This window comes from Acartia tonsa, chromosome 15 (assembly GCF_053477335.1).
Source record: "Acartia tonsa isolate MP-2025a chromosome 15, ASM5347733v1, whole genome shotgun sequence".
Lineage (NCBI taxonomy): Eukaryota > Metazoa > Arthropoda > Copepoda > Calanoida > Acartiidae > Acartia > Acartia tonsa.
In genome coordinates this window covers 26,277,230-26,288,099 of record NC_137274.1, presented here as the reverse complement: position 1 = coordinate 26,288,099, position 10,870 = coordinate 26,277,230, and the positions used below count along the sequence as shown (strand labels likewise).

The window sequence follows — 10,870 nt, the reverse complement described above, 5'->3', positions numbered from 1 at the left end:
AAGAAAAATATGACGTAACTGGAACATGTTCCGCAAAAGTTATACAAAATCGGGACAGTTTCCATGGTGTCTAAAATTTATAGTGGTCTCTCATTGGGTAATTTTTTTTGTTACGTCATAATTAGTCAGACACCATTACTGTGTTCCCATATTGGTTCAGCGGTTAGTGGCATATCTTTTGGTACAAACACTCAGACAGACACACATCCTATTACTTTTATTAATGAAAATCTGCAATGCTCCTAGTTTATATAAGAAAAGGTATTTTTTTGAGGAGGGGGTTGGGTCATTTTTTGTAGGGGCCATTTCTCTCTGGAGGGTGGTGGTACCTTCCCCCAAATTAGTTATAAATCTTTCCCAGAACATAATTAGTACCTAGATTATAAAGAAAAACCATTTCGGTTCAGTGGTTAGTGGTACGTAAACAGAGAGATTCACATACATCCTGTTACTTTTAATATATAGAAAATTTGTTTTAGAATGGTTGGGTGATAACTGCAGCCCACTGTTTGGAAAAAAGCGACGAATTAAACCCAGAAAAATACAGGTATGCAATGAGAAAGCCTAAAATGTCACGTGTGACGTCATAAAAATACGTCTAAAAAGGGAGGTTGAGAGAAGAAGTGGGAAAGGAAACCCAAAAAAAGAGATGGATTTTTATGACGTCACACGTGACATTTTAGGCTTTCTCGTATGCAATAAATATAGAATACGTGGATATTGTGAAAGATTATTGCACACCCTGATAAAATGTTTCCTCCATCTGGCTAACATAATAAAACTCCGCCCCCCTATAATGAATATACTCAATTCCTTTATTTTTTTCCAAATTGAAGTATAAATTGGTTATCTGTGATTCATGGACAATGCAATGACCTATTTGTCAGTGTACAATCCAGCCACTGGGGAGAGAGAAGAATTTTCTCCACTCCTAACTCTCATTCACCCATCTTGGAATTCAGAGTAAGTTTTTTTTTAATTTTTCAGTGGAGAAGCAACTTTATAATTTACTTTGTGCGTCAGTCAGTTAATAATCTGAATTTGCTCTTAGATTGACAGCTGAGTTGTTCATCTATAATTTACATAATTTAATTTGTCTGTTCTTCTCTCTGTCTGTATCTCTTCCTGTCTGTCTGTTTTGCTGATTGTATAATTTTTATGTTTGTCAGTTATTTTGCCTGTCAATTCATATGTCTGTCTGTCCTTCTATCTGTCTTTCTATCTTTCTGTTTGTTCTTATGTCTGTCTATCTGACTTTCTGTTTGTCTATTTTTCTGTATGTATGTCCTTCTGTCTGTTTTTCTTAACCTATGTATCCTATCTTTCCTATTTGAATGTCATTTGGTCTGTCTTTCCAAATGTTTGTCTTTTTTTCTATCTATCTATCTGTCTGTCTCTCCTTATGTCTATACATCTTTTTGCCTATCAGTTCTTTTATCTATCTGTCCCTCTGTCTGTCTGTACGTTAACTTATCTGTCCATCCGGCTGTCTGTCACATTTTTGTTTAATGTTTTTATATTATTTTTTAGAATATGATTAGATTACAAAATCTGAATTTCTTTGTTTTAGAGAAAATTTCAAATATGACGCTGGCTTGGTAAAGTTAAACATTCCTAAAGAGGTAAAAAAAATATATATGATGATAAAAAGATAGACATGTATATAAAAAGAAAAAACAGACAGAAAAACAGATAAATTTACAGACAGATAGATAGATTGACATTAACACTGCTATTTGTCGAATTGAACTGAAAAACCATCTAACAAATAGATTTATTGGGAACACACAAATAATGACCATAAAGTTTGGTTTCCATATAGTTTCTTTGCATATTTACATCTTTGAATGCATGTACAAAATTGTTTTACTGACATAATTTGTGATAATTTTAGACATTAGAACAGTTATCCCCTGCTTGCTTATCTCCTACCGAGGTAATGATGACAGCACCTTTCACATTTTTTTTTATGTCGTATTGTTTGTAGCATGACTGTAGCATGTCTGGAATAACACCCGAGAAAATTACAGACGGACAGACATACAAAGTGATGTATAGAGTAGCTTTGCTAATTTGATAAACAAAATATTAAGATTTTAGAGGCCTAGTAGAGTAGGTATCTATTTATTTTTAATAATTAAGCTTCTCTATAAATAACTTTGTCTGTCATTCAGTCCGTAATACCATGGGGTTAATGTGATTTTCTCAGCTGCTATCTATAATAGACAGCTGAAATTTTTAGTGAAGATTCCTTTGATCTGTGCGTATCTAGTCTATACATTCGTTTACCCATCTGTCTATCTTTTATGCTTCAAAATATATAAACAGGGGTAGCCAGTCTAACCAACAATTCTACAAAAATTCACGAAACCTTATTGGGTATCTGGTGGTTTATTTTGTTTTTGTCATGTAAGGTAAGAGGGGTGGAAAAGAAGGGGAGGAAAAGGGTGTTGTGGGAAAATTTCCTTTAGAGTTGTTTGTCAGAATATCATTCCCTTGTCCCTGCATATAAAGAACTTATTTTTGGTATGATATCTTGATTTTTTTTCCATGTTCTCTCTCTTTCTTTTCTTTGTTATGTAAGAGCCAAAATAACTGTATGTTGTCATCCTTGTTAATATAATAACTATTCCCGTATTCATTCATAAGCGATTAATATCCAGCGGATTAGAAACGATTCTCATCCATACAAAAAAAACTATGTCTAGCATCATATCATATCCAGTTTTCTGCAAATATAAAAATGTACAATCATAAGATTAATCAGTTTTTTTAGCCCATGCCTGAAGCATCTCGGGCCTAAATAACCTGGTTTTAATCTTATAATTGTACATTTTTATATCTGCGGAGAGCTGTTTATAATACGATGCTAGAAAAAACTATTATCTCTCTGGGCTAAATAACCTGGTTTTAAACTTATAATTGTACATTTTTATATCCGCGGAAAGCTGTTTATAATACGATGCAAGAAATAACTATTACTATAATACAGGATTTGTCTAATGTAACAGCGAGTATAACAGGCTGGGGCCTGGAGGAATCACAGGATAGGTACAGCCAGTCTGATCAACTCTAAGGTATCCAATGTTTTTTTTATAGTTATTTCGGGAAACAGTGTTTTAAAATCAGCCATGTGACGTCATAGAAATGAAGGATTATCCAACTCTTTTTTAGTGGTTCACTTTCCCATTTCTCCCTAATTTTTATGATGTCAAATGGCTGATTTTAGAGACACTTTGTCCCGCTACGTTATTTCTCGCATCGGCTTTTTTAGCCCTAAAATGCCGAAGGCACGGGCTAAAAAAACTGATCTTATGATTGTACTTTTTTATATTCGTAGAAAACTGGATATAATACAATGCTAGACATAGTTTTTTCGTATGGATGAGGACTTGTTCTAATCCACCGGATATTAATCGGTCTATAAATATTTTACATTCCTCTTCTTTGTCATTTTTTTTAAAGCAAAGCTACTCTATAATTCATGTCGTCTGTCTGTCCGTCAGTCCGTTCATAATGCTATGCAAATGCAATTTTCTTGGCTGCTATTGAAAATAGACGGCTGAAAGTTTTTGTAAAGATTCTCTGTATCAATGAGCATCCAGTTTATAATTTACTTAATGGTACGTCAGTCTGTCGGTGATGCATCAAAAAAGACGTTAAAAATACTCATATCTATTACATTAGAATAAAACACTAGAAGGGAAACTATATGTCCCCATCCCACACACATCAATATTTTAATTTTTTTCAGAGTTGGAAGTTAAAGTTTACCCTCCGAATACGTGCTTTTTTGAGGAATAGATATGAAATCAATATCAGATGTAATGGAACAAAGTGTCTCAAATATCAGCCATGTGACGTCATAAAACTGAGAGCTGAGAGATGGATGGGGACATTGAGCTGTTTATATTAACATTTACTTATTTTTTGGCTTAAAAACTTTGGGGACTTTTATTGAGTTTTGCTTGATTGGTTCATTATGTTGATTGTCCAAAATTTCAATTGTAATCTACAGATCATCAATGGGGATGTAAATAAATTTATCGGCCATTGTCTTATCCCTTTAGATACCTGACTGTATACATAACCAATATACTACTGACAATACAACGGCAAAGATTTATCAAAAAATAAGCCTTCTATCTTAAATAGCAAAAGAGAAAACCGCATTTGATGTACTATAGAGCAGTACAGTCAGACTGACAGACCAAGTGAGATATAGAGTAGATACTCAATGATGATTTATCATTTCTATTGGTGGAAAAGTTAGTGCACAAGATGACAGATTTGACCTTGCAGAGCATTACAGTCAGACTGACAGACCAAGTGAGATATAGAGTAGATGCTCAAGTATTTATGATTTCTATTGGTGGAAAAGAAAGTGCAAGATGACAGATTTGACCTGGGTCTGATGATTTGTGCCGGACAGGAAAATAGATATACAACATCTAGATGGTTTATCTGGCCCTATAATCCGTCAAATTTAAAACCAAACTAACTCTTTCTAAAGAGTATTTTCTTAATGGAACAATTATATTGCTTAATTTAACCCACTAACCAGTAACAAAAATTTATTTAGTTTTTAACAAATTATGACCTAAAACCAAATATTTCCAAAGTGTCTATTTTTTTCCATTGCCAATTTAAAGGGTGTGCAAAAATATGTATATTTTTAAAATTTAAATTACTTGGTTTGTATTAATAGTAGAAAAGTGTTATGCATGCAAACCTTACAAATTGTCATAAACTCTAGTTTTTGGAATTATAAGAACCTTTTCTGTGCTACGTATAGTTTAGGAGCAATGTGGTAAAATGTTTCAACTGGCTTGTTAATCTTTCTCACATTTTTCAAAGTAGCTCCTAAACTACAAATAGCACAAATATGATACATATATTTTTTAAAACTTTGACGAGTCTAATGATATATATAACTTTTTTCTATTAGTAACAAAAGCTGCGTTATGTGGCCATATTGTTCCTTCACTGGTTTCCTATTAGCTGACTTAGAGAGTAGATATATAAGATGATTAATCTGGCACCCACAATCCGTCAAACTATAAAAGGGATTCCAAGCAGTCGAACCCTTTTGTATGATATAATTTTCACAAGTAAAGCTTTATTATTAGTCAATAAAACAATCTATAGTATAGTTGTATATGCAGATAACTACCCCCTCCCTTATTCAATGACTTTTTTCGTCTGCTACCAAATTGTTTTCTGCTTCTTGGTTGTGTTAATATCCCCTACACCATTGCAGAGGTTGATTTTGATTGATTCTAATGTCAATAATATGGCTGGATTGTTCTTCCACTTTTTTCCTATTGGTTGGCTTAGAGAGTATGTATCTAGATCTTCTATATCTATTGGACAGGATAGAGAAATACAAGGACAGGATCCTTGCAAAGGAGACTCAGGTACCAAATTACACTGGTAACCAAAGTTTTATGACCAATAACTTTGGGTACCAAACTAGTAGTGTAAAAACTTTTCAACTAATGATTTAAATCAATAGAAGGGATGATTTTGTTTTCATCATTGGGTATATACATCAAATTATTGTCCATTGTCTTACATCTTATAATCAAACAACTACATGCCTTAGTCTTTTATGAATCATCATTTTATAAAAAATCTATTCAGAATATATTATAATTATTCTATCGATTTCAACATTGCATGATGATTCCTGTAACAGGTACAATTTAGAAAGTGTAGCAACTCTATAATCATTATCAGAAAGTCTATACAATATACATCCATTAAAAATATGCTGTAACTTTTATGTATGATATAATCATCTCATTTTATGAACAATGATTCCTAGGACAACCAGGTACAATACTTTACGCATAGCAAATCTAGTTTCCGGTTTCTCTGTAAGCAATTTTGCAACAATTTTTATTTGTTTAAAGGAAGCCTGCAAGAAATAAGTCGATATAGCTGCTAAAAGACTGCCCCAAATTTGAAGCCTTCAGCTTCAAAAACCAAAAAAATGGAGGCACTTTCATTTTGGGAATATGAAGAATTTGAAAGTTTTCCATATAATTATGGCTACAACTTTTGTGTTATTGAACAAAACAAAATTGGGTTATTGGGTCTTTGTATTTGTATTTCCTGCAGGCTTCCTTTGATTGCTAGGTGGTGGATTATTGGTGGCTGAACGCGCTCTGATTGGTGTTGTCAGCTGGGGACTTCATTGTGGCAGAAGAAATAGACCTACAGGAATTATATTTAGCAAAACCAGCATAATCCAGGGAACTAAAGGGATAAGACAATGGCTGATAAATTGATGTACATCCCCAATGTTGATACACAAAGATACACCTATTGTAGATTAAAGATAATGGTTGAAATGTTTAATGAATGATCAATCAAAATTTACTATAGTTCCCAAAGTTGTTGAGCCAACAAATAAGAAAACGTTATTATAAAACTTTGTGGACTAGTATAATAAACAGCCCATTGTTCCCCATCTTTCTGAACATAATCACTATAGGGGTTAAGGGAGTGCCCATGATTTTGGCAGAGTGGGAGGGGGTAAAATGTAACTCATACCCAGAGAGAGAGAGAGATAGAGAGAGAGAGAGGGAGAGATTTTTAATTGGTTTAAATAGATATAATTAAATTGTTCAGTATATCAGAGAATTGCGCCAATTAAATCCTGGATTGATAACATAACTGCTTAGACTTATGTTTTGATAGTGAAGCTACTCTATAATTCACTTTGTCTGTCTGTTAGTCAGTCCGCAATGCTATGAAAACATCTTATTTTATTGGCTATTGAAGAAAGACAACTGAAATTTTTATATTATTATGATATATGCCAATCTATCTGTCTGTCGTTCATGCTTCAAAACACAAACCTTATTTATTTAGTTTGTTGTACTTTGCTACTTATGGATGTTGTCATCCTTGATTTGAAATAAATCATATTAATTGTAATACATATTATTATTTAAAATTAGCTATAAGAATTTTATATTTTTATCATGTAAAATTAATCTATTCATTATTATAGTGGAACTATATTATAATTATGTTTTGTCCGTACGCACAGCTATCCGTTTGTATGTAACTAACCAATAATTTTGATCTACAGAAAAGATATGTTGTTAATAAACATTCCCTTTGCCTATATGAAGCAGATAACAAGATCTTAATCTGCAGACAGATATTATATGTCTGCATCCTATTACTTATTTATATTGGTAAAGGGTATTGAAAAAATAAAACAAAACAATCTCTCACAATTTAAACCAAATTAAGTACTTGAAATCTTGAAGCTTAAAGACCTCTCTAGACACCTTAACTAGGTATGTAACCAAAATCCTTTGACGCCAGGGGCGTGGTGACTATTTGGGTACAAGCCCTCTCCACGTCACCTTTGAATATACTCTGCATTTTAAATTGCAATGTAACGCGCAAAATCGCCTAGGGTATTAACACCCATCAGACAACCAACCCCATGATTGCACGACCTTTGTCTCAGAAGTCCTAACTGTGCATGGTAATGAGTTGCGCCTGTTTTGGGCCAAGGCATTCCCCCTACTCTAACTATTTATGTTGCACATCTCACAGGAACCATTTATGTAGCAGTGTCGGGCTGAGATTCAAACCTACCACCTTTACAACGACGAGCAGATGCGCTAAATGTTGAGCCACAGTGGCAAGTTAAAAAAAAACCAATCCTTACCAATATGGAATAAAAAAAGACTGGCCCATTAAACATTGATAATATCTGCAAAAGAAACAAAAATAAACAATCTTCAACATTCATTCATTAAATTTAATTCAAAATTGACTTATAAAATAAATTATAGAGTAATTGTAAAAAGTTTTAATGAAAAACATGTATAATTGTTAGCCTATTTTATTACTGTATTACACATGTTTAAATTATTATTAAGATAAGGATACAAAAGTTATTACAAAATACCACAACAATTTTTGCATTTTCTCAAGGGTTTTTGTTCATCCTTGGTAATAGAGTTTGTATCTGCAACTGTTATGTGTTCATCTATATTATCATTCTGGGTTGAAGAGTTGATTTTGTGTTCATTCATAGTGTTGGTCTTTTTTACAGGTATATATTCATGTAGTTTATCATCCTCAATTAGGTTTAGAGCTCCTTTAGGTTGACTAAATGTTTCTAAATTTCCATCATGTACTACTATGGCAAACTTTGGATCAGATAACATAATTGTATTTCTAAAAGCTGTATCACAATCATGTCTTTCCTCCTTATTTCTTTCAACATCTATACTTGTCTCATCATCTGAATATTTTAGTGACTCCAAATCTCCCTCCCAAGCTGCAAATTCAAGTTTATGATAAATATTTTCATCAGCTAACACAATGATATTCTTTAATTCACCATAATCAAATTCAGTAATATATAGAGGAGAACGAATATTAATAAAATTGATATGTCTTGGCTTGTTTATTAGATCCAGATCTGCTTTTTTAACTTCAAAACAAATTTTAGCGTTTATGTCATAGTAGCTCCATGATACATCAGCATAATTTCTAGAAATGTTTCTCCTTACATCTTCATATATTTCTTTGTTTTCTGAATTAATTTTCTCTTCAATTTGTTTTAATTTTTCGTCTTTAGGTAAATTGAGAAATTCTTTTGTATTAGCCTCTCTAATAACAGTTTTTGAAATTCTAGAGTATGTTATGATTGCAATACTCTCATCCTGGTTAAATAATTTGTATTTATCTAATATTGCCATAGTTAAGGCACTTATATCATGTTTATATTTATTATGATAGTGATGACACTCTGGAGCTTTTCCTTCAGGATAAAGGAATTCATGTAGATTATTGTCTTCAATTGCAACAGATCCAGGTAGTTTACCAAATTTCCTAAAAATGATAATTGCAAAGGACATTGTTCTAAGTATTGCATTTCTCAATCCAAGCTGGTCAAATATAATCAAATTTCTTGCTTGAGCACCCTGGAATTCATTCATATTTGTTACCAATATTCCTTCTGGTTTATCCATATATGCTTTAAAGTCTCTGACAACTGGTATAGTTGATTTGAGGTGTTTGTTTATCAATACAATTAAATAGTTAGGTGATGCGTGCTTTGATAATACAACTACACTTTCTTTTGGTTTATGTATGAAATATTTGTTTACAGCAGCAACAACTAATAAACTAAGATCAATGTCATAAATATTTCTGTAGTAGAAATTAAGGTTACCCATGACATTAGTATCAGGAGAACAAGAAATTTGTTGACATTCTAAAACATTAGCTATTCTTAATATTTGTTGACTATTCCTTATATTTTTGGTGAGATTAACATGTACAGCATTATGATTCAATTTCATAGTTTCTATCCAATCCTCTTTCTGATATTCATGTACATCTACTCTTAGGTTTACACAAATTGTCTCTGTAGAAGGAAGAAAAATTTCTCCACTTATCATTTCATCAATGAATAAATGATCACAATCATTATCTCTTAAATACTTGTTTAATACTCCTATCTTAGTGTCTGACTTATAATTAAGCATTAAATCTTTACAAGTAATAACTTTTATGTTAGGATAAGAGTCAAATTCCAATTTAGCTGTAGTATCCATGACAGATGATTCTTCTCTATAAATTTCACTGTAATAACTGCCATATGGTATTGACAGAGCTGTTAGATCAATGTAAAATATTTGATGTTTAATGTTGGCTGTTGCACACTTTTTAGCTCTTTCTTTTAAAACATAAGTTTTTCCTGTACCATAATCACCGTTTATGATAAGGAATTTAGCTGGTGAGTGTACTGCTTGCAGCTGTTCTTTGTTGAGCATGTATACAGGAACATTACTTTCTCCTGATATTCCTTCTGTCTTTCCTGTTAAAGCTTTCTCAGTTTCTCTGCTAATTGTCAATGGATCTGATATCATTTGGTTATATCTACTTGACTCCTTTGTTGAAATGTGATATATCAATTCAGCTACAAGATTTTCATATACTTTCTGATCACACATATCATATGTAACTAGCTTATGTTCAACTATCTGATTAAACCAGGAGACTACATTGGTTACATCTTTTTCTAGAAGAATGAATTGCTGACAATTGAGACAGGGCATTGTGGTTTCTTCAAAAATTGTTAAATATGGGACACAGGCAGCCCTAACAAACACCCAATCTTTGGAAAGCTTCCACAAAACAATTTCTGCATGAAAGAAAAGTGTTGTTTGGTTTGATCTGAAGCATTTTTGAGTAGTTGAAGTTTGTCACCAATATCTTGTGGTCCAAGTTTTACCTCTATATTTAGAATAGCTCTGTGATCTGGAATAATGATTAGAGAATCCCATTCTGTTTTTGTTTCTTGAAGGCTGTGCTTATAGTATTGATATGAATAAAATTTCTCTAGATTGTTGATAGGAAACTTGTACAAGGGTGTAGTTTCAATTTTGGTTTTCTTACTGCCTCCTTGCTCTTTAAGCACCTGTAAAATTAAATGTTTTATATTTCTGATGTATATGTATACTATGGTGGGTTCATATCGGAATTAGACAAAGAGGGGATATGTAACTGATAAAACTAACTTAAAGAAAATTTCTGACCAAAAAAGAATTTTAAAAATTTAGATTTAGAATGCGACCACTTAAAAATATATTTCATTAATGAAAATATGCAAAGACGACATTCAAGTCCTCTCCACTTATTATCTCAGTTCCTATAAGTGCTAGAGGGCTAAATATTTTTGTGCATTTCTCCAGTTTGATAATGAATTTCCGACTATAAGTCAGTCAAAGTCATATTTTGCTTCCTTACCCTTTATTTACCAACCTTATACCAACAACCAGACATATAATTGTATAGCTATTTGTAAATGAGAGTAAAAGATTTA

The 10,870-nt window shown here is 32.3% G+C and overlaps 2 protein-coding genes and 1 long non-coding RNA gene across 3 annotated transcripts in view; all 3 read left to right on the top strand.

The window, feature by feature from the left end:
• LOC145307240 (uncharacterized) overlaps window positions 1-551 on the top strand; it is a 4,024-nt gene extending 3,473 nt beyond the window's left edge. Inside the window, exon 3 of the long non-coding RNA XR_013875361.1 lies at window positions 480-551. This is a non-coding gene — a long non-coding RNA (uncharacterized LOC145307240). The remainder of the gene's footprint in view (window positions 1-479) is intronic.
• The window catches only part of LOC145306728 (uncharacterized), a 108,333-nt gene that overhangs the window by 17,993 nt on the left and 79,470 nt on the right, over window positions 1-10,870 (top strand). The window lies entirely within an intron of this gene.
• Window positions 4,172-6,828, top strand: LOC145307536 (kallikrein-10-like). The gene is made up of 4 exons (XM_080149993.1): window positions 4,172-4,434; window positions 5,377-5,417; window positions 6,142-6,225; window positions 6,637-6,828. Exons 1-4 carry the CDS (start codon window positions 4,415-4,417, stop codon window positions 6,687-6,689), a joined length of 198 nt encoding a protein of 65 aa, XP_080006119.1. The 5' UTR covers window positions 4,172-4,414; the 3' UTR covers window positions 6,690-6,828.